The sequence below is a fragment of the Macadamia integrifolia genome, chromosome 5, assembly GCF_013358625.1.
Source record: "Macadamia integrifolia cultivar HAES 741 chromosome 5, SCU_Mint_v3, whole genome shotgun sequence".
Classification (NCBI taxonomy): domain Eukaryota; kingdom Viridiplantae; phylum Streptophyta; class Magnoliopsida; order Proteales; family Proteaceae; genus Macadamia; species Macadamia integrifolia.
In genome coordinates, this window is record NC_056561.1 from 16,197,585 (window position 1) to 16,224,664 (window position 27,080).

At 39.6% G+C, this 27,080-nt stretch overlaps 2 protein-coding genes across 4 annotated transcripts; one reads left to right on the top strand and one right to left on the bottom strand.

The window, feature by feature from the left end:
• Positions 1 to 520: 520 nt before the first annotated feature.
• Positions 521 to 2,546, top strand: LOC122079713 (protein ASPARTIC PROTEASE IN GUARD CELL 1). Its single transcript, XM_042646403.1, has one exon. The coding sequence runs from the start codon at positions 760 to 762 to the stop codon at positions 2,242 to 2,244; it is 1,485 nt and encodes a 494-aa protein (XP_042502337.1). The 5' UTR covers positions 521 to 759; the 3' UTR covers positions 2,245 to 2,546.
• A 1,727-nt stretch (positions 2,547 to 4,273) lies between these two features.
• LOC122078407 (peptidyl-tRNA hydrolase, chloroplastic-like) lies at positions 4,274 to 25,713 on the bottom strand. 3 transcript variants are annotated; one of them, XM_042644376.1, is made up of 8 exons: positions 25,370 to 25,711; positions 13,812 to 13,896; positions 9,297 to 9,364; positions 9,160 to 9,210; positions 8,992 to 9,065; positions 7,944 to 8,002; positions 7,786 to 7,862; positions 4,274 to 4,842 (listed from the first exon to the last, which is right to left on the bottom strand). In XM_042644376.1, exons 1-8 carry the CDS (start codon positions 25,598 to 25,600, stop codon positions 4,729 to 4,731), a joined length of 759 nt encoding a protein of 252 aa, XP_042500310.1. In that variant the 5' UTR covers positions 25,601 to 25,711; the 3' UTR covers positions 4,274 to 4,728. The 3 variants fall into 3 exon arrangements, with proteins under 3 accessions (XP_042500310.1, XP_042500312.1, XP_042500311.1); XM_042644378.1 differs by lacking the exon at positions 4,274 to 4,842 and adding an exon at positions 6,020 to 6,265 and having other exon boundaries at positions 25,370 to 25,713; XM_042644377.1 differs by lacking the exon at positions 4,274 to 4,842 and adding an exon at positions 7,187 to 7,471 and having other exon boundaries at positions 25,370 to 25,713.
• Positions 25,714 to 27,080: the final 1,367 nt, after the last annotated feature.

Consider the following 27,080-nt stretch of genomic DNA (forward strand, 5'->3'; position numbering starts at 1 on the left):
ATATATATATTAGATGATGATATGAATAAGATATTCACCAAATTATGATGAAAATGATTTTAAGTATAGGCATGACAAGGGCCAAAATAAGGAGAGCAATCAAGTCCTTGTACAAAAACTTTTTTTGTATGAGATTGATCTGCACATATGGAATATACCTTCAAAAAATGATGTGAGTCAACCCATACAAAAACCTGATCCACACTCCAAAACACGTTTGCATTGGGCTTCCTTCGTCAAACCTATGTCAAAAGTCCAAACCCAAGTCCTACTTGCAGCCTTGAAAGCAAAAGTAATACCTAATCAAGCTATAAAGAAAAAATCAGGACCATGCAGATATTGACCATCAGGCCAAGGTAAGCAAGAGATTTAATTTGTGGGTCCCAAGTTTAACCGTTGCCACCAACAGCAACAACTTGATTTACCAAGAGGTCAAAGAAAAAGGCTAGAAAGAAACAGAGAACATTAACAAAGCTCACGTCCAAGTGATGAACCCTTTGAACTGATAGGGAAATGTGAAGAAATTTATTATTCTCAGACAGAAGATCCAACTATCCCTTCTTCCACACAAGTTAGGTTTGAAACCCCTTTCTCGCTTAATCACCACTGTAACTAAATACACTCTTTCATTCAGTCACTCTCTTTATCTTTCTCTTTCTCTTCCCTCACTCATGATAGTATAAAACCCCACTCCTCACTAGCACTAACGGTCTCGTCTCTCTCCACTCCCCCTTCTCTCAGTCTCTGTGTGCAGCAACAATGGCGGAAAAGGGGGCTTTGCTTTGTTTTATCTCTGCTCTATTCTTCTCTTCTGCTTTCTCTCGAAGCTTACTACATGGGTCCAAAACCACTGTCCTCGACGTCTCTGCTTCGATCCAGAAAACCCTAGATGTGCTCTCATTTGATCCTCAAACAGAAACCTTTCAGGACCTCAAGACCACCACCACCACCACCACCACCACCTCATCATCGTCATCATCTTCGTTCACTCTGCAATTACAATCACGAGATGCGATTCACAAATCTTCCCACAGAGACTACAAAAGTCTATTCTTAGCTAGACTCGAACGTGACTCAGCCCGAGTCAGATCCCTCAACGCCAAGCTGGATCTGGCCGTTCGTGGTATTAAGAGATCAGATCTGAAGCCGGTAGACACAGATGGATATGAAGCTAAAGTTGAAGATCTAGCAGGTCCGATCGTCTCTGGAATGAGTCAAGGAAGTGGCGAGTACTTCTCCCGAGTCGGAATCGGTCGTCCACCTAAGTCTCAGTACATGGTCATCGACACCGGCAGCGACGTCAGCTGGGTGCAATGCGCACCTTGCAGTGACTGCTACGACCAAGCCGATCCGATATACGAGCCCTCGTCGTCTTCCTCTTACTCTCCCCTCACCTGCGACACCCAACAATGCAGTTCGCTCGATGTGTCGGCGTGCCGTAACGGGTCTTGCCTATACCAGGTTTCGTACGGTGACGGGTCTTTCACCGTCGGCGATTTCGTGACCGAGTCGTTGTCGTTCGGTAACTCGGGCTCTGTCGATAAAATCGCTCTCGGCTGCGGCCACGACAATGAGGGCCTTTTCGTTGGCGCTTCCGGGTTGCTTGGACTCGGTGGGGGATCGCTTTCCTTTCCGAGTCAAATCAAGGCATCTTCCCTCTCCTACTGCCTAGTCGACCGCGACTCCAGCTCGTCCTCAACTCTCGAGTTTGACTCGCCCGAACCGGCTGACGCAGTTACTGCACCGTTACTCCGTAACCGCCAGGTGGACACGTTCTACTACGTGGGCTTAAGCGGCTTAAGCGTGGGTGATCAGATGCTATCGATCCCACCATCATCATTCGCGATGGACGAGGCTGGAAACGGAGGAGTCATCGTTGACTCGGGAACGTCAGTGACTCGGTTACAAACCGACATGTACAACACTCTCCGAGACGCATTCGTAAAGGGAACCTCTGGGTTACCAGCTACAAGCGGAGTTGCTTTGTTTGACACTTGTTACGATCTATCGTCAAAGAAAAGCGTGGAAGTGCCAACGGTTGCGTTCCATTTCCCCGGTGGAAAATCGCTGCCGTTACCGGCGAAGAACTACCTGGTCCCGGTGGACTCTTCGGGAAGGTTTTGCTTTGCTTTTGCGCCGACTTCGTCGGCGATGTCGATAATCGGGAATATACAGCAGCAGGGGACACGAGTCGGTTTCGACCTTGGCAACTCGGTTGTAGCTTTCTCGGCTAATAAGTGCTAGTAATTACGGTACGGTTTGGTAATATTATTTACTTTTTTACTCTTCTGTTTTTATCCTAGCGAGTAGGAGAATTTAGTAGTTTTACTTGTCACCGTCAGATTTTGTAAGGGAGATCTGGCTGGGTGATGGGAGTGGGTCCCAGTTATTTTACATTTCAGTGGCATGTATAGTAAATTAGTGGAAGGTTTAGGGGTTTATTTGGATTTGTGAGTTAGGTTTAGGTAGTCTATAAGCTATGTGAAGATTTGATTGATAAGATTAATGGAACAAAGCAACAAGATAAGTATGTTAAATTGTCAAAAGATGATATATGACATATGTTTGGGACGTCTTACATGTTTGACACGTGGCATATCGTACGTTACAAGTATGTCTTGTTGTGATTGGGAATCTTTCTGCTTTATTCGTTTGTGGGTGGGGGCCGTCGGGGACGCATCGGTGGTGGTGGTGGTTGCTTTCTTGAATTACGTGATTTATGCGAGACGGGGCACATGGGGACCTTATTTCTTGTTCTCTTTTGGAGTATGTGTGTACGGTGGCTCACGATAAGCCAGCCGAAAGAGCTGGTTCAGTTTGATTCCGTTTTGGTTCAACCATGGTTGGATATTGATCCGGTTCACTGAGCAATAGTATCATTTTTTCCCTTTCACTAAATGGACGTAGTTTTCCTGAGGCCATGTGAATGGGCATCAGTTCATTGTGGCCCATTGGAAACTTGCGGTAGGAGAAGCGAGGGGGTCACATCTTCATATAATAATTGTAACAGAAAGTTTTTCCTTTCACATCAGGAAATATTCATGAATCTACTGTCAATCTGTCATTCTATTATCTGCACGTGAGGCATTAGATACACCTATTAACTTAGATTTTTTATTTAACTTTAAGATGTGAAAAAAATAAGGAACCATATCATTGTGCAGGAAACAAAGATTAGGGCACGAGGATCCCCTTTGTTTGGTGATTATGCTCTTGTATGTATCTTTTTTATTGGCCTATTGATTTGGTGTTTCTTATGTTAGATTGGAAAAGTTTTATTGTTATAAAAAATAACAATTAAATAGTATAAAGTAATATGACAAGACTCAAGGTGAAATGACATCTTATCCTAAATGAAAGGTTGAAATCCGTCTTTAATGATGTTTCCATGTGCATTCTAATTAATTTCTACACTAGTGTAAAATTTACTATTACGTTTTTACAAAATCCTCTCCCTGAAATCAAATGCATGAAGGCATTTCCAACCCTTCATGCTTGAAAGACAGCATAACCTTTATGCTTGAGGGGAAACGATTAGCCTGATCCTCCTGAAGAGTGAGAATCTTATCGCCTATTGATGCTTCCACATGTCATCCCATTGATCCCATACTGGTGTAGAGGTTAGCCTACCTCTCAGGGAATTCTCCCTTTTTTTAATATTTTCTTGCACTAGAATATAGTACGGATAGGATTTTGCATGGTGTTTTTGATCCACAAAATGCCTCTACCCCCTTGCACACAAGGGCACGATAGTCATTACATGCCTCGTGTTTGTGGAGCAAAGATAGGAGCTTCTCACGGACAGAAAGTCGTCCCTGGGATTTCTTTTTATTTCATAAAAATACAATAATTTTGTTCACTTGTGTCTAGACTCTAGATGTAAGGACCGCACCACCCGGCAACTTTCATTTTCCTTACTTTTGGGCCAAACGTTTTCTGCTTGCGACAAGGACATACAACCCCAAGAAGGGGCACAATGGTCGTTATATGACCATGTGTCTATGGAGCAGGGACCTTTAACGGACAAAAAAAACTGTCCCTCATTTATTAAAGTTGGGAGCAACAAAACTCCTCGTCAGCTACCTTACTGGATAGGGAATGGCATTGAAGAAGACCCATCTATGATCCAACCCACCCACACCGCCATACTTGACTGGCCTACAACTCCACCCATTTCGGACGTCAGACCTGTATATCTCTACCGCCTATAATACTGTGAATTTATTGCTACAGCTAACATCATCCCTTATCTAAATAGCAGTAGAGGACAACATCCACAATAAATATCCTCTGCAACCATATCCATTACCAAAACCACAGGGCACAACTACACCCACCTAACAGTTGAGAGTTGTACAAACTTATTACAGTACAAAACCTTATCCACTCTTCACCTTCATTCAAATAAAACTTCCCATTTTTAGGGAAAGAAAAATGACAATTTAACATATCCAATAAAAAATGATAACACCAACAAAGAGAGAGAGAGAGAGAGAGAGAGAGAGAGAGAGAGAGAGAGAAATGTTCTGTAACCCCTGGTTCAAAATTGATTCTGGCATTTGATATCCTCATTGATCAAGCCTTGCCTTCTCTCAATCTAGCTAAGAATTTTCCCACCCTAAACAAGCCTTGCAGCCCCCTGGGTGAGTAAAACACAACTCACCTTTCACTAGTCCAGTATTCCCTCAGACTGTTTCCTTTTTCAGCTGTGGATCGAAACTCCTCTGCTTACCGAAAATTTTCCAACGTCTTCGAACTGTTAACAAATGTAGCACTTTTTTCAAAGCCCTCCCGCAAAAGAATCCTTACAGCTTCCAAACCGCTTTGAAATGTGAAGTCCAACTGTAAACAAACATCAGAATTTCAAGAACTGAAATCCAATTGGGGTAGTTTTTCTTTTGTTTTTGGCCTGGGGGTGGTTTTTGCGGACACTTGCGCACATGCCAAGGGCAAGGAACATATGATAAAGGGGTTGGTGTTTCCTGTGGAGGAGTGTAGTTCCTACACGAGGACCAATGAGATCGCATGAGGAACATCCACAGGAGTCATTTTCACTTTTATGGGGGACGGGATGGTAAAATCCCCCCCCCCCACTTGTCTAGCACAGGGGCAACAGTCCCCCACAAAAAAAATTTTCCCATATAAAGATACAACTAAATAGAAAGTTTATAATGCAGAAAAAAAAAAAAAAAAAAAACACAAAGAGGAACTCTAATTAAGGCATATGAACTTAATCACCCCCCCCCTTTTGTTTTTTGAATCTTAATCACATAATTAGATTTTATAAAAGAAGGAAATCCTTGCAACTTGCTAGGAAAAGGGCAAAGGTAAATCATGTTAAGAACAAATCATGATTTTAGTTCTACCCTAGGGTGTATCCTCCCCTTCTTCAGGGGAAAAAAGAGAAATATAGCTAAGGATGGGGGATTATTAGAATAAGGAAATAGAAGAATTTGTCATAAATGAGATTACAATCGACGAATCGATATCACTAAAGAGACTACAAATAATAGGTACTTCATTATGATAAGATGGTCTGATTTTGGAGGCTTTGAGAAAGGGTAAGGTATAAAAATTTTAGTGCAAATGATAATCCAATTTAAGTTTGGGAAATGCAGTGGTCGATTATCCTAATCAAGTCAATTGTTCAACAATAGAGTTAGCACTGAAAAGAAAAGCCAGAAGCATAGAGGAAGAAAATCATGGTGCCTACCTACAAGAACAAAGGAGAAGACCAAAATTGTGTGGCTTGCGCCAACCATCACAAAAACAAGCTATAAGTTGGGAGAGAGAGATTGAAGGTCAAGCATGAAATTAGAATATCAAATATATTAATGTATTTATTGTCAAGAAATTGACAATTTAATCTGTTTCTTACACAGAGTGAAGAGATAATTAAGCTCCCAATCAGTGTAGGTACACCACTGATGAACATGAGCTCAAAGTTTTTTGCATTAGTTAGTAATTTATATATATATATATATATATATAGAAAGGAAAATTTAGAATTACAGAGTTATGCACTAGAATCAAAAGGTCTTAAGATGCCAGAAATGAAACAAATTAAATGGAGCACAATCTTAGTAAATGTATTAATAGATAAGAGGGAGCGGTTATGATTGATGACCAAAACCACCATAGTCTTGGTCCAATCATCAGTAAGGATCGAAGAGAGTGTTTTCCACAGAGTTGGAGCTTGCTACATGGAGTATAGTGGTTCTTTGCGCATGATATACAGATTCCATAACTTCCATTAGAACTACAGCTCCATTTGTTTCAATGTAAATGACCAGAAGTAAAATAAACATAAAATTTTCATTACAGAAATGATCTCATCGAAAGTAAGTGATGTATTCCAGGGTAGGGAAGATAAAGAGTTATTAGAACACATACCCAAAAGGACAGAATCACAATGATCCAAATCAAACCCAATATGGCAGAATTCGAAAAAATAAAATAAAATAGAATCTAATAGTTGGATGGTGTTGAAACTAGGTTCCATTAGACCTCTAAATATGTTGCTTAGGCCTTCCAAAAATCAAGCTGATCCCCTGGTTGGATCTGCTGGAACAGTAGGTAGCAGGATTAAGAGCTAAAGGAAGGCAGAATTTAGAAACTGCAAAGAAACAGGAATAACTCACAAACCAGAGGTCAGATGGACCTCCAGTTCTGGTCAATGCAAAAACCTATGGAGAAGAACAACTGATCAAAGTTTGGGCCACATCCGATGGATGAATTGACTGTAATAGTATGTAACAGAAATAGAAACTTAATACATCAGGAAGTTGCACTTGTTGGATGACCAAGAAATTGCAGTCGAAGGACACCTAGGACTAGGGGATTAACATGCCAAAAGTTGGAATCAAACCACTGGCTGGATGTAATGGAAACCAACATGGAACATTGCTGCCCCGGAAAAACCAGAACAGAAGGTGCCACAGGAAATATACTCTCTGTTGGCAGGTCCTGTTGGTGGATTGATGGAGTCTCCCTCATACATACAAACAGAAATAATGATGGAAGATGACCACAGTACCTACAGTAGATGCTTGTTGCAGGTACAATAAAATAGAAACTAAAAGTGAAAAGATGGAAGAAAAAGATTGGGGGGGGGGGTTATGCGCCACCTAGAGTTCTTGATTCACCACAAGAATGGCTGATCCATTGAAGAAGAGACTCTTTTTCAGTAATCAAACTGTGGTATCTCGTGGCCCTTCCTCTTTATTTATAATGTTCAATAGACTTTACAATAATAGAAACTCCATATGTGGGGGAGTAGCTTGGCCGCCAAGCAAGTTTTAAAAATGAAATTACACATAAAATAGGGTAATTATGAAATTACCACCTTGGCAGCTTCAAAATCCTTTATTCCTTCCCATAGGATCCTCATTGCACTGAGGAATTATGAAATTGTCACTCATCTTTTCTATTTGAGAATTTCTTCACTTTAATGGACCCATAGAGCATGAACCTGGGGTTGCATTAATATGACCTTAGAGTGGAGTGATAGCACAAGATTCATGTAACTAATTCCAAGGAGTAGGGACAAGGTATAGTAAAGTTCAGTAAGTGCAGGCTCAAAACAACTTGGCCTTCATTAGAGTGGAATGGCAGACCAAATCAAGTAGCACATCCTAAGTAGCGACATAAGTTTTAGTTGGGTTCTGTCTCTCCGTATGTTTATATTTGTATACATATTTAAGCATGTGCTAGTTTGTTAGGCTTTCATTTTTCTCGCTCTTTACAAAGGGAAACGGGGGAGAAAGGGAGGAAAAAATGATTTACCTCTTCACGTTCTTGTTTATTGAACTGTCGAAGAACAAAGTTCACAGGATCCATTTTCCCAGGAGGTCGTCCAATGCCTTCAAGAAATTCCATCGACACATCAAATACTGTGATTACAGATAGAAGAATGAACACAAAGCAATAAATAACATATCTACCTATCTTTAAACGTGGAAAATCATTACTCCCTTTGAAGTGATTGATGATATTTCTCATCCTGCAACCAGACAAATACAAGACATAAACAAGATTGAGTTTGCGACAGAAAAATAAGATTGTGCAATGTATTGAAGTATCTTTGTTAGTTTTGGGCCCCATCAAGTCACAGCTAGTACTAGTAATTGCGATGTCAGATACCAGCCAAGGCCTCCAAAAGAAGAATTACTAAAATTCATTACCAATGGCCAGGATTCTCACCAACAATCAAAGAGAAGCTCTACTGCCCTAGGGAGAAGGGGGAGTGCAACAGGAAAAAAAAAAAAAAAAAAAGATCCACTATTCAACTGCACAAATAAGGTAATCAACAAGGTGACATTCTAGAATGTACAAAGGAAAGGGTGAAATTTACAATTAGGTCCCCAACCTACACATTGCTTAGAGCAATGGTAAAAGGTTCGGACTGCAGGGAAAATACCCAGGTTTGAGACTTGAGGGCAGCCACTTTGCGAAAAAAAGCCAAAGGTTAGGACAGACTCCAAACTCGCCCTTTTTTATCCACATATTGCTTTAACTCTCTTGGTTTCAGCTGGGACCGCTGTTGAACAATTGAACTGTTGAATTGAAATTGTGGACTATGCCCAGAAAACAATTGCCAAAGAATCATCTGGGTTATAGTAGGGGACTCTGGGAAACAATTCAGAAATAAAATAAAATAAGCATGTATTTCCTTCAATGAAAAGTTGAAGTATCTGAAATGCAGATATCGGCCCTTCCCTGTGTCCACAATGGGAGGAGAGATAGGAGGTTACAACTTGGGTGGAAAGATGACGAAAGGCGTTGGAGGGGGCCTGGATGCAAGGCAACCAAGGTGACCAAAGAATGGCCTATAATTAAACCCTAAAAAAATAGCCAATTGAATGAGTCATTTATTTAGCAAAAGAGATTCACAAAATTAATATTCATAATGGGGAATTCTTTTTAACCAAAAGACTATGCTGCAATTTCAAAAATGATATAACACATCATAGAGAGAATACCGAAACATACCCATTGTGCCCCCCATGTCCACCTTTTGGCAGTAGACGTGGTTTTGCAAAAGGCAAATCCATGTCATCAAATATCTGCAACAAAGAAGATTAGAAGTTTATGGGTCAGGGAATAACAAAATAAATTTTCATGCTCAAGAAAAAGGAAATAGAAAATGATGACACTTACGACCAGTACTTGCTTCAGTGGAATCTTGTAATATGAAACAATGGATCCAACCTTCACCAAATGCCCAGAGGTCTAGTTACCATAAAGTGAATTGTGGTTAAACAAAAACATTGAGTCCTTCAATATGGGTTACTTACAGACTCACCACTTGCATTCATGAAAGTCTGTGGTTTAGCGAGCATTACTGGGACATGTCCTATACATCCTGCAAATAAGGGGAGGGGAGAAAAAAGATCTGTCAGGAGTTGAAAGTGGCATTCGTACCAGACACTATAGAGTGCTGAAAACTGGTTACCGCTTAACTTACTACATCGACCTAATAGAAATAGATGCAGGAAACATGGTAAAAAAAAAAAAAAATCATGTACTTTAAGGTTGTACTTTTTAGATCAAAAGAGTTCTTCCACACATTCACCTCCTCTTTCCCATATCATCTTTTTCCAATTTCCAGATGTTTTCCTTCCCATTAAGGATGCAGAATGATAGTGAGATCTGCTATGCAACACAGTTTACACAAAAAGAGAAATGCAGGAATAACATACCTCATTTAGTGTCCCTAATATTTTACACTCAAAACCCCAAATATGACCACCTCCTTGACTTCACAGCCACTTAATATATGGCTTCAGGTAGTTGTCGAACATTTTACTGTACTTTTAATATATCTGCTCCGCACAATAGTAGCTTGAAGGATCCTTCAGATTTTCTGACTTGAAGAATATGTCATCAGAACTATTGGCTTACCCAGTTTCCAAATTCTACCAGTAAAGTCAGCCCATCCCTCACATAGAATTCTGAGCTTTGGTTGCTGAGTTCTTCGAAATCTCCCATGAAACCCTGATTCTGCCCTAATTTTCAAGAACTGCTATAAATCTCCAACATGTTCCCTGATCAAGTTGGTGTTTTGGGGTTTTGTTAGCCCACTATAAGCTGCCTTCAACCAAAAGAACAGCCCATTTTGGGCCTGGGTTTGTGAGTTTCAAATTTTCTTTGTTTGACCTAATTTTGGTTGTTATTCTTAGTTACAAGTCTGCTAGATCTGAACCTGTTCTTAACTATTGTTTGGAGCCTATTTTGTTCTCTATTGGGGTTGATTACATCTTAATCAGCTTGACATTAGGTTAGTATGGTGGTACTGTTACTCGATGTGGATTTACCCAGTGCTGTTCAGATCACTCTGTGTTCATTTGCGTATATGACCTCCATGAAAAGATTTTTTTCGTTCAAACAAAATGGAACGTCTGTGGGTGAATATTATAGTGCCCATAAGGACATGCGGGAAGAGCTGAATGTGTATCAACCACTTTCTACTGATCTTGAGATACTAAGATCTCAGCATGCAGAGTTTCAGGTTGCTAAGTTCTTGTCTGTTCTTGATTCTAAATTACAGTCTGATAAAAGTCAGTTAATTATGGGAGAGAAGTTCCCTCTATGAACGAGGCCTTCTTTCATATCCAATGGATTGTCTCTCATCCCCTTTACAAATCTGACACCTTGTCCTTGACCAAGGACAACTCTGCACTTGTAACTAGAAGCAGTACACATGGCTGTGGTTCAGGTTTTACCGGTCGAGGTTGAGGTTCATCCAATTTTGGCATGGTGCACATCCAATTTCAAACCGAAACAGTATCTTGGCCACTCACAAACACGGGGAACGAAATCTTCAGGACGTGGCTCTTTTTCCTTGAAAAATCAGGTGGCATGATGAACTCGACGTGATCAACTTCAACCTCAGATGGGTACTCAGATGTCATGTTCATTGAGTCTTCTTCACTTTCGCCCATGATCTCCACCTCTTTAAACTCCACTGCTGTGTTGAGCTCTTTGGGTTCTTCTTCTTAGTGGTCCACAGTCATCTCAATTGTCTCTTCTTGATGTGTTCGTCATAGACCTCTTCAGTAGAACCCTTAACCTGTGGCTCTTCCAACAAAACTCCAACAGCTGCCACAGTAGCATCATTTGGAGGTGGAGGGTAGAAAGAACCAAAATTGGCTTCAAACCTTTGCTCAATAAAGATACTCATGGGCATGTGGGTTGTTGGCCAGGTCAGATAAACCATTCATGGCTGACCATGGTAGGCTCTAATACCAAATAATGTAGAGCTAGATTGATGATGAAAAGGTTGTCAAATAGTAACTTTCAATGGTAGCAACATTCTACCCAAAAAAAAAAAAAAAAAGTTGGCAACAGGCCTTCGAATGTCTTTCAGGGTACAGATTAAACCACTAGGGGAAAAAAAAAAAGGGAATCAACGGAGGGAGAAGAATGGGAAAAAAGATGGCGATAGGGAAGGATAGATGGTTCAGGCCTCTCACCCTCACCTAGGCATCTGACCTTAAGGCCTTTCACCTCACGTAGGACTCTCCTACACTGCCTCTCACTCTCCCCTGGGAATCTGACCTTAAGGCCTCTCACCTCACGTAGGACTCTCTCCTACACTGCCTCTCACAGCATGTAATTGTAAACAATTCTTTTTTTCTTTTCATGTTTCGATTTTCATCACATAATGAAGCTTCATGAAGGAATATGGTTTACATGTTGTTACTACCTATATACTGTTGCATCCGTGATGGAGGGCCAGTTAGGGGGAGGGAAAGAATTCAAGAGATGTCTCAGAGTTGAAAGGGAGGGAAAGTGATGTAGATTCCCATGCTGACCCCATGTATTGGTTCACTATTGAAGAAGAAGAAAGAGCTGCAGCAATGCTGATCGAGCCAGCTTCATACTGGCCCAGTTTTATATCTTTTCTGGTTCAGTTTTTAATGTTGAACTAGGATTGGCAAGGCCAACCTAATCCCAAACTGCAGGATACATATCAAAGAACAACCAATAGCCAAGGTAGAACAGCATTACAAAACAGATCAGAACTAAGGAAGAAATCAATTATGGAAATCAGGGCTATCGATTCCAGAAGTGAAGGTTTCTGAAATCAGAATATAACCAACTGTAAAGGGTATATTAGGTACTGAAATAGTCTTTAAACAGATCCACAAACATGAAGAAATATCATAGGAAACAACGGAGATCAGGACTGCACTACCGATTCTGGTTTTAGGGGCCGAGTTTCCCTCTCATATCCCGGAATGGTAGGAGCTCATTTCCCCCAATGCCGGCTAAGTGTGAAAATGGGATTTTTTGTTACAAATGGTTGTGTTTTAATATAGAGATAATTTGAAAGGTAAAGTAATCGTTTCATTATTGTATGTTGTTTGGTTGTTTCTATGTTGTTCCATTATTACATTCTGTCTTACTGGGCTATGAGCTCACTCCATTAAATATGACATTATAGAGGAGTAGATTGGTGGTACGAGATGCAGCAAGTTTGAGGGCGACCCAAAGCTTTCTATTAGTTTATTTTACTTTAGTAGATAATTGTAGTAGGATAATTTTTCATGTAAACTCTGATAGAGTGATTTTGAATTTAAATTTTGGAACGCACCTTAGATTGCCACCGGTAGGTATTGTTTGGGATATCTTATTTATGATTAATTGTTTTATTTTGTTGAAACTTGAATTTTTACGAATTCTCATATGCTTAATTTTGGTGAATTTTTTTTATCATTTGATCAATGCCCACGAGGGCTTCACCCTTACCTGTATCTGAGTTTAGGTCATAACACTTAACGCATTCATGCAACACCGGGTAACTAGCAATATAAATGGCTGCCTATTTATCACATAACATATTGATAGGCTTGCTGGTAGAAAACCCAAGCTCTTGAAGAAGGGACTTCAACCACATCAATTTTGCCCAAGCTCTATACTCAGCCTCTAACACTAGACCTTGCCACCGTAGTTTGCTTTATACTTCTCCAAGTAACGAGTTTCCCCCACCAAGAAACATACAATAGTCAATAAATTACAAGATTATCCTTGCTTATAGTACTGTCATACTCATAGACAAAACTCACACCTTTTATTTAAAGAATTAGTTAGCAATAGGGGTCTATGTTAGTATTTCTCTATATTATTGAATTTATCAAACCAAGCTCGAAGAGACTATTCTAGTCCATAAATTGCTTTATGAAGTCAGCAAACCTTACCAACAATTTTTTTGGGATATTCATATGAAATAATAAAGAACCAAGAAATATGTAATAAATGCCTATTTTTTCGTTCAGCTACACCAATCTGCTGAGGGGTATAAGAGCAACTAGTTTGAAGTATCATGCTATGTTCACAACAAAAAGAAGACATTGCAATTTGAGAATATTCCAAAGCATTATTAGATTGAAAACTTAAAAGAAACACTAAATTGAGCCTTAACTTCATCATAAAATGATTTAATTGACAGACAAGAAATCTGAACGGTTTTTCAATAAAAACAAGTTACGCAAGAATTATAGTCCACAAAAGTCGCGAAGTACATAAAACCTGACTGACTCTGGACACGACAGGACCCTAAATAACAGAATGAATAAGTGAAAATAAAAACAGACCCCTAAGAATATCCAGTGGAGGAACCCTTCTTAACTAAACAATTACTAAGAAATACCGCTATCACTAACAGGTTAAATTCTTCAATATTTTGAACACTGGAAGATGTAGAGATGACTATTCCATTGGCAAACTTTGATGCAGCACTTCCATGAAACCAGTTTAGCAAAAACAAATTGCTTGTAGCTCTGAATAGTCTTGAAAAGCATGCTAACCTTTTCCAAAAAGAGCTTTAAAGTTAACACTGTTCATGGATATCCCTTCAGCTTCGGCTATGGTGTCTATCATCTCAAAACCCACCTGGAAACACTCCAATTTGCAGGATTATAAGAACAAGAAAATTAACAATTAAAAGAAAAAGGAAATTCAGCAATCAATTCATCCAAATGATGAAAGAGAGAGAATCCAATGGGAACACAACAGAAACCAACAAGTACACATGAAAAGACGGAGAACTGAAAAATGAAGCAAAATCATCTAAAATTTTGCATGTTAAATTCCCCTCTTCAATAAGATAGAATCAATTGAGCAAGGAATCCAGAAAAGAATGTCACGTATGTCTTACCTGGGAGAAAGATGAGTGAGTTCTCACTAGTGGCTATAGAAAAGCAAATTAATTAAAACCAATCAAACGAGCAAGCCAGAACAGAATTTCCAAAGAATCACATATAATTCTACTTATACGCTAAATAAAGATTAAAGATTCACACCAATGCACGATATTCATCAGAAAAACAATCTATAAAGTGACTAAACTAAGTAAGTTCATCTTCATCATAGCATATAAGGGAAAAGGCTGGGTATGCTAGTGCATTACCTAGGAATAAGGCATGCTAGCATCTATTTGCCGTTGGATTAGACATATAATATCTATGCCATTAATAAAATATAGTGTGTATTGTATCTATCTATACTGCTCTTGCAACCTCTTTCCTTCCACCTATATCTTCCTGCGTCTCCCTCAACCTCGCCCCCCTACAGCTCACTACGCCACCGCATCCCTGCTCTTTGCCGCCGTTGCAACCTTCGCAATCCTACAAGAATCCGAGAGTGAAGTTCTTCTACAAATATTTTAAATATTATGCTAATTTCTTCTGGTTTTAAGTTGATCACCCTAAATTCCTAATTGAACGAAGCTTTGGTTGGTTGTTAGAATCTGCAAGATGGTGGGCTTATTACTGATCCCGATTCTCTCTCCTCCAAGTATGACTGAGAACCTGCTCAATAGCCAAAGCAAATATTGCACCTCTACCCCACCAAACCAATTGACATCAAGGTATAAGCTTTCCAAGTACTAGTTCTTGAAAAACCCAGCTGATCAAGATTTCTTCAGAATTCCAGTCATGTCGAGCAGTCGAGGGTGGTGGCGATGCTCCCTTGCCTACACAATAGAGAAGTTGAAGCGAGTTTGAGAGGGTGGAATGGAGGGAAGTGTGAACTAACAGCTTGATCTGAGTTACGTCAAGAAGGGAGCAGAGGATCCAAACTCAGTCTATCATTCACGTTCTCCATTTGATTTTCCAGAATCATGGATGGACTTTGCTTCTTCTTCTTCTTCTTCTTCCACATGTCCAGAAGAAGCATCCTTTAATGCCTTATACGCTGTTTTATTCCTTTTGGCCAACCTTGCTGCATGCTCTTCTTTGCCCTGTTGTTAACCTGGGGGTAATGATACAGTCATAAATTCAACATCCAAACTGAATAATACTAACTGATAAAGGGTAAGATATTGCTTGGATCTCATAAATTCAATCACCATTCACTCTTCCATCTTGGTGGGCTTATGACCTACAGCAAAGGTTCAATGGAGAGCTGCTTTGATATCATGGTGGGGAACAGGGAGCAGGGTGCTCAGTTGGGAGTTGGGAGTTGGGAGTTGGGTGAAGAGAGAAGCAAGCAATGAGGGATTTGTTTGAGATATCAGGTTTTCACCAAGGAATTTATGGTTAGAGAACAAATAAATAAATAAGAGTCGATCTCGGAGACTTGAGCAGCAGCATAACTTCCTTGCAGGAGGCAGGAGAGAAGAAGAGAGGAAGAGAAAAGATGTAGCAGCGTGGATTGAAAGTTTGGGTTTTCCCATTCCATCCAACGGTTTCTTTAAGCTGACAAAATCCTACGGTCAAAATGCCGCTAGCATTCCTAATTCGTACTATGCTAGCATACCTATCCCTCTCCCATAATGTAATTATGAAACAAAATTATAAATATAAGAGAAAAAAGGCTGAAAAAAAAAAAGAAGTAAGTATTTATTGTACTTACCTCTATGGAAAATAGAAGGGAAAAAAAGAGTATCATTTTCTGGCCAAATTTCCATATGCATGAAAAACAACCTTGTTTCTTTGTATTTATAATTTTAACAAAGATAGATGAAAAACTATGTGCAAAAGAAAGGAATAAATTGACATTCAATCCAAAGTGTTGAAAAGAAATTCTTGAATTTGAGTCGAGAAATACAACTAGAGCATAAAAGAAAATGATGGAGCTGGAACATCGGTGACTCTAAATCAGATTAACGAATACAAAGTGGAAATTAGAACCAATATCCCCGTTACCTGCACCATAGGGAAAGTCTCTGTAGCATTGTGCCGACAAAGAATCAGCATGAATGATCATAAGCACAAGCAAATGAAAAAAAAATGGTAATATCAGAAATACTTAAATTCTATGTAATACTTAAATTGCCATAGAACCACATGACTGTGATCTGAATCTAATGGATTTGAAATCGAAATTTATCTAGAAAGAGAATCCAAAATTCAAGAGTAAGTGCAACATATATCTAATGCAAAGGGAACTGTTAACAAGAAGAATGGGAGAATGCTTGTGTGTTTTTAACTGATCACACAAGTCCCCTATTTATGATATAAAACCATGATAGGGTCATGACAGGAGTCATGACTATCATGATAGAGTCATGATAGGAGTACAAAACAGAACAAATAAAGTATTTACAAGTATACCCCCCATCCAGCCAAGCCACTCTAATTGGGGTATTTGGATGGGGGAAAACCCCAAATGTGCCCTTAAAGCACACTAATCTTTATTCTAACACTCCCTCTCAGGTTGGGCATGTGTGACCCTCAAGTTGGTGCGTAGATGTCACACATGCCCAACTTGACTAAACTAAGATGAAAAAGCTTTCCAACTCGCCCTTTAGTGAACACGTCAGCTAGTTGATCACCAGACTTCACAAAAGGAACACAAGTCAAACCAACATCCAACTTGATGCAGATACGGCTGCCCTTTCTTGATTGGACCAGCATGACCGGCTTTGGAAGCCAAGAGCCAAGAAGAACCGGTCCAACCCAGGGTTTTGGTCCAACAAGGGTTGGAAATAAAATTAGTAGTTTACTTAGTATTTTATTTCATGCTTTTATTTTCCAAACTTGAACGTAGGAGTATGATTTATTTCCTTGCTTTGGTTTCATTTTTATAGTTGTTTCCTAGTTTAGGCTAGTTTCCATTTCAGTTAAGTTTCTAATTTCATGTTCCTATTTTCCTATATATTGGTTGTAATCGATTGAAGATTTAGAGAGTGATTTTGATTATTGAATGAATATATTGAGTTTGTGCACTAGTGAAGTGTGTGCTTCTCCTGTTTCCCCCTCTCTACTCTGATTTCCCCTTTTCTTCCCTAAGGGTTCTCCATCAACTTGGTATCAGAGCCGAAGGATCCTATTCCTTCCCCATCTTTCTTCTTCCCTTCCCATTCTCTGTGTTGGTTTCCAACTAGAAAATCCCACCGCCTCTCTTTTCACTTCTTTTCCCTTCCGACCACAGCCACTGCCTCCTCTTTCTGGTTCCGACAGAAACTTTAAAAAAATAAAATTAAAAAATAAAAAATATCCCCAAACCTCCCTGCCCTACCGCCTCCTCTTTTACCCTCTGTTCCTTCCGACAGCAGCAAAAAAAAAATATATATATATATATACCAGTTTCCTCTTCCTTTGTCCAACAGCCCCAAAAAAAAAAAAGAAGAAAGAAAAAGAGCAGCAAGAAGAGAGAGTCGACGAAGAAGAACAGAAGAAAAGGAGCAGAGAAGAAAAGAAGAAGAAGCAAGAAGACGGGAACATACATGTTCCGGATTTCCTCCATCACCGCCTGTTATGCTCGAACATCCTGCTAGCCTGAAATCTTGCTTCAGCCTTCTCGTAAGCCGTTGTTCCCATCGTTGGAAGCGACCCCTGCTGGTGTTGATTCCATCTCTGAGTAAGAGATCCCCTCCTCCCCTTTGTCAGTGAAACCCCCAACCCACGATCTTATTTTTCTTCCTTCTTTTTATTTTAAATTCTTCTGGCTTGCCAGAAATACCCCTCCCTTTCTTCCATTATTCCCCTTTTTGTCCCATATTTTTTTTTATTTCCAATCAAACCCCTATCCCACACGTGACGTGACACACCCTTTTGTGGTTTCATTTGAACTTCCAAAATAAAATTACAATTTTGCCACAAAAAAATATTTATTTACTATTCTGCCCCTGCCCTTTAAGCCTCCAGTTATTTACTATTCTACCATTATTCTTTGAGTGCTATTTTTTTAATCATCACCATGGTAGCCAATAGTGAAGTTGTTCAACAGCTGAATTCTTATAAAGGAGAAACTGATACAAAATTTGATGCTCTCAATAACATGGTCACGTCCCTAAAAACAATGGTAGAATCTATGCAAGTTTCCATGGGATCCATGCAAGTTTCTATTGATCATTTGGTGGCAGCAGATAAAGGAAAGAGTCTCATTCAATCTGGGGATTCTTCCAACACCACTCCACAGGATCCGTCAGTAACACTACCACCACCACCATATGGGACTGGTAGACATGATGATGGAGCAGAAAGAGCAACAAAATTGGATGTCCTTGATTTTCATGGAGACAATAATCCAGAATTGTACCTTGACTGGATTCACAGCTTAGATACATTCTTCAGATGGTACGGGTTGACTGAGGCTTGAAAGATCCTATTTGCAGAGGCCAAACTGAAAGGCACGGCCCGAGTCTGGTGGATCAAGCAACAACAACAGAACCGGTCACTACTTAGGCTGAAATGTATGAAGTCATGAATCAGCGATTCTTGCCTTCTGATTACAAGCAACGCATGCATCTCAGGTTTGCACAATTGAAACAAGAGAATTTGACCGTTGAAGAGTTTGTTGTTAGATTTTATTATTTGACCACTCGTTCTGACTTTGAGTGGGATGAAGAAGTATTAGTAGCACAATTTCGCAATGGTTTGCACCCTCAACTTAGTGCTTCCCTTGCATCTAGTCGATTGCCTACCATGGAAGACGCCGTACAAGTAGCATATCAGGTTGAGGAAAGTCTGAAACGCCCATACAACCGGAGAAATTTTGCAGATACTTTTTCTCCAAGTACTAGTTCCGTTTGGCAACAGTCTCCTACCCAAGAGAGGTCATCTAGCAAACCACAGGCTAGTGCTACATCTATGGCCTCTTCACGACCTAGTCAGTCGTATTCTCCACCTCGACATGTCTCTGAAATGTCATCTTCTCGGCCTACTCGCCCATACTCACCCCCTCGGCGTGGTTCAGATAAATCTTCTGATTCTTCAAAATTTACAGTTCGGTGCTACTCATGCCATGGATTTGGACATATCAGTGCTCAATGTTCTAGCCGTTTGGTTGCTTTTATTGATAAGGATTTTCCTATACCATATATTCCCGAAGAGCAACTTGGTTCTGACAGTTGATTTACGAGAAGAGCGTGCAATAGGTGAAGTCAATGACACTCTCAGTGACAAAGACTAACATCCTTTTTATGTCATTCGTCATTTGTTGACCACTCAGAAGGCCACTGAAAATGAAGATTGGCGTCGCAGTAGTATTTTTCCGACTCGTGTGAAGTGCAATGATCAGTTGCTAACCTTGGTCATTGATGGAGGCAGTTGCACTAATGTTGTCTCTGAAGACGCTGTTCGTAAGCTAGGATTGAATACAGAACCACATCCTAATCCTTACAAGGTTGCTTGGGTGAACAACACTAATCTCAAAATCACAGATAAGTGTTTGGTCACATATTCTATTGGTGGATTTAAGGACACAGTCCAATGTGATGTCCTCCCTCTGAAGGTGTGCCATATCCTTCTTGGTTGACCTTGGTTGTTTGATAAGAAAGTACAGCATTGTGGCTATGCCAATACCTATGCCTTCAAGCATGCCAACAAGACTATGAAGTTTCATCCTGCCAAAGATCTCCCTGAAATTAAGCTTAAGAAGATGGTGGGTTTGTTTCTCATTCAGCGTATTCCTTCAGACGGTCTCCTCGGTCCTTTCCCTAGCTCGACGGAGTCGAGTTCTTTTCAGAGGAGGAGAGTTGATGCAGATACGGCTGCCCTTTCTTGGTTGGACCAACATGACCGGTTTTAGAAGCCAAGAGCCAAGAAGAACCGGTCCAGCCCAGGGTTTTGGTCCAACAAAGGGTTGGAAATAAAATTAGTAGTTTATTTAGTATTTTATTTCATGCTTTTATTTTTCAAACTTGAACGTAGGAGTAGGATTTATTTCCTTGCTTTGGTTTCCTTTTTATAGTTGTTTCCTAGTTTAGGCTAGTTTCCATTTCAGTTAAGTTTCTAATTTCATGTTCCTATTTTCCTATATATTGGTTGTAATCGATTGAAGATTTAGAGAGTGATTTTGATTATTGAATGAATATATTGAGTTTGTGCACTAGTGAAGTGTGTGCTTCTCCTTTTTCTCCCTCTCTACTCTGATTTCCCCTTTTCTTCCCTAAGGGTTCTCCATCACAACTTCTCTTTGATGAAGTGTCTATCAATCTCGACATGTTTGTTTCGGTCATGCTGTAGTGAATTATGAGCAATACTGATAGCAGTTTTGTTATCACAGTGAAACCTCATAGGGAGACGAACAAGTACACCAATATCATCCAAAAGTGGACGCAACCATAGTAAATCACAAATCCCCTATGCCATGGCACGAAATTCTGCTTCAACACTAGATCTAGCCACCACATTCTACTTCTTGCTGCATCAAGAGGCAAGATTCCCTCTTATAAAGGTATAATAACCAAAGATAAACTTTCTGTTAGGTGAACCAGCCCAATCAGCATCTGTATAAGCTTCAACTCGAAGGTAATCATGAGGAGATAAGAGGATCTTTTTTCCTGGAGCTGACTTCAAGTATCATAAGATAGGCACACCAGCTTCTATATAAGAGGAATAAGGATCATGCATAAACTGACTAACCAAACTTACAACTACAACAATGTCAAGTCGTGCCTATGGGAGATATATCAGTTTTCCTACCAACCGTTGGTAGTGGCCTTTGTCAATTGGTTCACCCTACTTTTCCTTGAGCTAGTTACTAGCTTCCATAGGAATATCAGAAGGATGACAACCTAGCATACCTGTCTCGGACAGCAGATCAAGGATGTACTTCCTTTGAGAGAGAAATATGCCTTTTGAGGACTTGGCAACTTCAATTCCAAGAAAGTACTTTAACTTTCCAAGATCCTTTATCTCAAATTCTTTGCCCAGAAAACTCTTGAGATGATCAATCTCAATGCTATCATTTCATGTTACCACGATGTCATCCACATAGACAATGAGCATCATAACTTTTTCACCAGACCTCTTTATGAACAATGTGTAGCCAGCATTACTCTGCTTACAGATGTCATAGCCTTGTGAAATCTTCCAAACCATGCTCTAGGTGACTGCTTCAAACCATAGAGAGACACTTCAACTCACAGACCCTGCCCTGAGTTCTTACGCTAGAGAAACCTAGTGGAATTTCCAATATAAACTTCCTCCTCGAGCACTTCATAAAGGAAAGCATTCTCTACATCAAGTTGTTAGAGTTCCCATCCTAGGTTCACAGCACATGAGAGTAACACTCGCATAGGGGTCAACTTGGCAACTAGTGCAAATGTCTCCTAGTAGTTGATTCCATAAGTCTGAGTGAACCTTTTACCCACAAGCCTTGCCTTGTATCTGTCAACAGAACTATCAATCTTCTGTTTTACCACAAACACCAACTTATAGCCAACAAGCCTCTTTCCAGATGGAAGAGTCACAAGTTCCCATGTAGCATTCCCTTTTTTAAGGCATCCATTTCTTCCTCCATTGCAGCCTTCCATTTTTTTTTCTACAAGAGCATCCTGCCAATTCTAAGGGACACAAGTAGATGAAACAGAAGACACAAAAGCCCGATAGGAGGGAAAAAGGGAATCATATGAAACAACATGAGATATAGGGTGTTGAGTACAGGTCCTAGTGCCTTTTCTGAGGGCAATAGATTGATCAAAAGGAGATATTACACCTGAAGTATGAGGCTCAGTCGGTTCTGGATCCAGGGCTGGCGAAGGGATGTGCAAAGGTGCTGTAGTAGTGGTGATGGTCTGAAGTTGTTTATTTCTGGTGTGTCCCCAACTATAAACTTGAAGAGTAGAGTCATCAATTCATCTCTGGAATTCACTAATGGTTCTCTAAACTAGAGTCATCTTCCCCTGAGTTGGAACAATAGGTTCTACCCCTTCACTATCTTGTAGAGCATGAGGATCTTGAAATGATGATGATGGGTATACTGGTGGAGCAAGCAGATTCAGAGACATTTCTTCTTCACTAGCAACTTCAGACTCCCCCTAAAGGGGTGACGATGAGTAGTAACCAACAAATTCATGAAACACAACATCCATTGTTACTATTGTACATCGAATAGGAGGATGGTAACACTTGTATCCTTTCTGTGTAGGAGAGTAACCCAGAAAGATACACTTAGTGCTTCGAGGTTCCAATTTTCCTATTGAATGATGATCCCCTAATATAGCAAGCACACCTAAAAGTCTTTGGAGGAACCAGGAAGGATGTAGTCCCTTGAAAAACCTCAATAGGAGTTCGAGAGTTGAGGACACGAGTAGGCAAATGATTGATTAAGTAGGCTGTTGTGAGGACAACATCACTCTAATACTGAGATGGAACCTGTCATGCAAACATCATGGCTTGAGCAATATCCAACAAGTGCCTATTCTTGCGTTGAGCCACCCCATTTTGAGCAGGAGTGTCACAACTTTTCTGATGAAAAATCCCATGATCATCTAGATATTTTGAAACTGACCCTCCATGTACTCTTTTCCATTATCAATACGCATAATTTTCAAAGTTGCATTGAACTAAGTCTAAATCATTTTATGGAACCGCTGAAAATAACCAAACACTTCACTTTTGTGCTGCATCATGTAAATCCAAGTAGTTCTAGAGTGACACTCAATAAAGGACATGAACCACCTTTTCCCAAAAATAGATGTCTGACGAGATGGACCCCATACATCAGAGTTAACCAAATGAAAAATATAAGAGCTTCTTTTATTTAAAGGTAAATAACTAGAACGAGTCAGTTTAACTAGAGTACAGGCCTCACAAAAGAGTTCATCCCTAGTACATGATTTAACTAAATGTGAAAAAAAAAGAGATAAGGTCCCAACTGGCGAGTGTCCCAAACGATAATGCCATTGGGTCAATTCAGAAGAAGTAGAATGTAGCTGATGCACAATGACTACCAAATAAATTACCTGAGTGAGCAAAATTGGAACCTGAAGGAACTAAATTGGCAGGAATTGAAGAATTGGAAGCCTTAAGCCTACACCTGAAAGCCTAGAGTTCCTCTTAGGAGAGTCTAATATTAGTTGTAGGTGGAGTGTCCACAGTTTCAGCCGGATGGGCTTTAGTTTTGGATCGACCCCGAGCGCTTTGCCTCAAAATCAGCAAGTTTTCCATTGAGCTTTCAATAGTTGGCCTTGGTATGGTATGGTATGGTTTGTGGCAGTGTTCACATTTAACAATCTCCTTTGTAGAATCGCCAGTTCGATTTGCTCCCTCAAAGGTAATAGTGAATCCAGTCTATAGGGCGGATTTTTCAGTAGTAGGAGTATGTAGCATAGAGGTACGGCGATATTCCTCCGTATAAACCTTAGCAAAGGGTTGTTCCAGAGTAGTGAAGGGAGATTTGCACTTGATATTCAAACCTGCCAAGAAATCATACACCCTAATTTTGTCCATATGTTTGGTGTAAACAGTACCATCTTCAACATTTTTGGGATGATAATTTACAAAGTGGTCCAGTTCATACCATAGAGTTCGAAGGTCTACATTATATTTGGACATAGAGAGTTCCTGCTGGTTAGTGGAACAAGCTATTTTGCGAAAATCAAATACCTGAGCATTATTCCCTAGTTGCCCATAAGTTTCCTTGGCAACAACACAAATCTGAGAAGCAGCATCTAATAGCAAAAATCCTTGAGAAATAGATTGATGAATAGAACCAATCAAGTAAGAAATTACCAAGGAGTCCCAAAAATAATCCCCAAAATTGATTTTGTCAGGGTTTTGGAGGAAAACCCTTTTTTCAAACAAATCGATTTGTGTAGATCTTGATCTCATGGATAATGATGAGTCCTTCCAAGTAGCTGTGCTTGATCTTCAAGAGGTAGAGGTGTGTTCATTAAAGATGAAGAAACCACACTCCATAAAATAGAAGAATAAAAAATCACAAAAGGTGAAGAACCCAAATTTTCTTGCAAGGTAAGGATTAGTGTGCCGCAAGGGCACATTGGGGTTTTTGATGATTTAGTTCATGAGGCATGGTGTAGGACAACCACTAGATTCATAGGAATCACCTCATTAGTGCTGCCCTATGGTAGGTTAATGGGACAAAGGTAGGATAAGATGGAGGCTAACAAAGGTAATGAAAGGGAGGATGAAGGTGAAGGTCTGCGATTCTTGAAGGAGAAGGTGGCTGGAAACTGAAAACCTAGATTAAAAATTAGGCTTTGTCGCTCTGATACCATGTTAACATGAAGAATGGGAAAATGCTTATGTGTCTTTAACTGATCACACAAGTCCCCTATTTATAATATAAAATCATGATAGAGTCATGATAGGAGTCATGACTATCATGATAGAGTCATGATAGGACTACAAACAGAACAAATAAAGTATTTACAAGTATACCCCCCATCCAGCCGACCGACTCTAATTAGGGTCGGTGGATGGGAGAAAACCCCAATGTGCCCTTGTGGCACACTAATCCTTATTCTAACAGGAACATTTAATGAGGTTGTACATTAAACACAGAAGCGCACTACAAAACTACCACTTTGCAATTGAAATTCATTTCCACAAGCTAGTAACAGAATACCAGACATACAAATAAAACCAGTTAGAGTACAGTAAAGCTTAAGATTACTTTGTAGCAAACTTCCTTATCATTGAAGGAAGCCATCACATATGGACTTTCTATGGATTTAGAATCCTACAGGTATTAAGAATCAAAATTTCACTCAAACAAGGTAGCCACTATTAGTGGGCAACCTAATCTATAAAAAGAAGAGAAGGGGAGGGAGCAGCCAATGATTTCAACTGCTCCCGTCCCTCCTCCATGGAAAACTCTCTCTTCCCTTCCAATTAAAAAACCCACATCCCCATTACCTGTACCTGGGTGGCATAAGATAGCATATAGAGCCCCCCCCAAAAAAAAAACCAGAAAGTCCTCCCAAATAAGCAAAATTGAACTTATGGGCTGTAATTAAAATTTTTCCAAATGAAGTTTTTTCTTAATGTTGGCAATGAAAATAAGTAATACCAACATATATGTTAACAAGAACGCCCAAAGCTCATATCATTCCCCATATCCAAAAACGTAAGAGAAAATCATAGACAGGCAAACAAACAAGGAATTATATGTTTGCGTAGTCAAAGGAATAGAAAAACATCAAAAGGGAGAGATAAAGAGAGGAACATACGTTGTGTCTCGTCCCTTTGTATAACTTGCCAGGATTGCCGAGCCCGACAAGCAGCCATGGCTTCGGCTTTGGTTCCGATGCTAGTTGGGTTGCAGAAGTGGTTGGGTCGGAGCTTGCGCAAGCGAGAGTTGACAACCGAGACATCCTCACATGAGAGGAGAAACTGTTACAGCGGCAGAAGCAATAAGGGATACGAACACTACTCATTGATGACAACGAAATTGATGTCATAGTTAGGCATAACACTCCCCACCAGGTTGAGATTGCCTCCTGCCCAAGGAATTCTATGGGCCTTTTTGGTTTTCCTTCTACTGCGACTCCTCTTCCAATCTTCTGTGCGTTCTGTCTACCCTTTTCTAGTTTCCGAATGAGATGTTTGAAACGATCTTTAGATCGGACGATCAAGATCAATCTCCTGTACGGTCAGATCATGGTACTTTGATATTGACTTGACGATCAACAGTGACTCCGTTGTTATACTGATCAGACCGTCCGATATTACCTAGCCCTAGAGGTAAGGGTGTCAATCAGTTCGATTCTAATGTGGTTTACATTTTGATAATATGAAATCAAAATCGAATCAGATAAGAATCAATCAAAATCAAAATCGTTTTGTATTTAATCCAATTTTAATTATTTTTTGTTTTCTAGTTCATAATTGATTTACATGCGATTTGTAATGTCAGTTTTGAAAAAGAGTAATGAAGACATCCTCAGTTTTTCAAACCCTACATATTCTTGAGATTTCCCATTCTCTCCATATCTCCTCTAAAAAAAAATTAAGTTTTAAAATCACATCTTCAGTTTAGCATAACCCATCATTTTCAATCCTAACTTAAACATATATATCATATATAGTTCGTCTCAAAACATGTTTAATAGTTAATGTTTCAAATATGATGCAATAACCCCCCTCAGGAGATCGTTTAGTTGGCAAAATTAATATGCCTAAAAAATTAAGAGGTCATGAATTCAACTCTATAAAATTATTCATTATTTTTTAATTAACCCAATTGATGCGTAAGCTAGTATTCAAATTAGAGATATGTACCATCAATTTCCATTGAAAATCAAAACCAAACTAGAAAGATAACCTATAAAAAATCAAAACTCGTTAGTTTCCATTGAAAATCAAAACCAAACTAGAAAGATAACCTATAAAATCAAAACTCGTTAGTTTCCATTGAAAATCAAAACCAAACCAGAAAGATAACCTATAAATTCAAAACCATGTCATTTTCTATGTTGCAGTTCGATTGGAATCAGTTGGTTCCAATTCACACCCTTTTAGCCTAGGCGAAGGGAATGCCATATATCACGCACATGACTACATGAGTAATGTACATTAAGGTCATGTTTATTACATTCTTTTTTGGAGAAAGTTTTGTGATTTGTCCCAAAACATAGGAATGGCTTCATAAAAGGCTCCATCTTTTTCAATGTAAAATTTTACATGTGAAAAGTTTAGATGAAAAAATAGGATGGAGTTTTTCTACACCCACAAAGAATCCATTTAACCTTTGTCATGTTCTTGTATAGACACATCTCTTAAATTTTTGCCTTAAATTAAGGATGTGTATTGAAAAGTAGGTCAAGCTAATGCAAGGGGCTCAAATCCTCTAGTGGATCTTCACTACCACTCACCACTCACGGCAAAGAATTTTTATGCATGCCACAATATGTGAAGAAAATTGTATTGCAAACAAAATTT